The sequence below is a fragment of the Frankliniella occidentalis genome, unplaced genomic scaffold (genome assembly GCF_000697945.3).
Source record: "Frankliniella occidentalis isolate FOCC.00 unplaced genomic scaffold, Focc_3.1 Scaffold457, whole genome shotgun sequence".
In the NCBI taxonomy this organism is placed as follows: Eukaryota; Metazoa; Arthropoda; class Insecta; order Thysanoptera; family Thripidae; genus Frankliniella; species Frankliniella occidentalis.
Genome location: NW_026267575.1, coordinates 21,145 through 21,911, shown reverse-complemented (window position 1 = coordinate 21,911; position 767 = coordinate 21,145). Strand labels below are relative to the sequence as shown.

The window sequence follows — 767 nt, the reverse complement described above, 5'->3', positions numbered from 1 at the left end:
CCCGTCCCGCCCGCCACGGTACTGGGGCGGGGCCGCCCCGCCCGCCCCGCCTCCGCACTGCAACATGAAAGGGGCAACGGCACTAACAAAGTTGGTTCAGTGCCTATGTTTTACCAGTCGAGTCAGGTCTCAAAACCAGTTAGTTATGAGCAGTCCAACTGCAGGAAGTATTGCATTGACACCTATGTATGTTTCCACAGGACTTGGGAGGTGAAACCGAGGAGGCGCACGCTGAAGTAGTTCCATGGTTCTCCAACTACCTAGATAAAGCCTGGCAAGACTTCAGCAACAGGCGTTTATATTACAGCCCTGCAACTGATTTTATGGAAATTTGGCGGTTCCCCACCAAGGAGCATGCTAGGAAATTATGTCGCGTCGTGGCCCCGCCAGAAATCAGTAAGGTTTTGTGGCACTCGTATGGTGGACCGTGGGGCACCCTGGATCTTGAGAAGGACTGAATTTTATTGGATTTGTTATGTATTGCACGTGTTACTGCAATGTTGAAATTGCATGCCCCAGATGTTTCATATGTAAAAAATCAGAATAGTACGCATGACTTTTAGAAGAGACCACTTAACTGAGCAAGTTCTGTCTCACTCTGTCTCTCTGAAAATAGTATTGAGATGCTTCAATATTACTTGCCTATGTTCAAGTGTTCTATTGTCACTGTTATTAGACTGATCATAAGAACATGAAAGATTATTTTTTCCTGACTACCTTCAAACACTCCAACCGATTCTACTTCTGTGAACAGTAGCTTCTCTAAA

The 767-nt window shown here is 46.2% G+C and overlaps 1 protein-coding gene across 1 annotated transcript in view; it reads left to right on the top strand.

Moving 5' to 3' along the window:
• LOC127751381 (uncharacterized) overlaps positions 1-458 on the top strand; it is a 6,862-nt gene extending 6,404 nt beyond the window's left edge. The window contains exon 2 of the mRNA XM_052274860.1: positions 201-458. Coding sequence (XP_052130820.1) covers positions 201-458 — 258 coding nt within the window. The remainder of the gene's footprint in view (positions 1-200) is intronic.
• Positions 459-767: the final 309 nt, after the last annotated feature.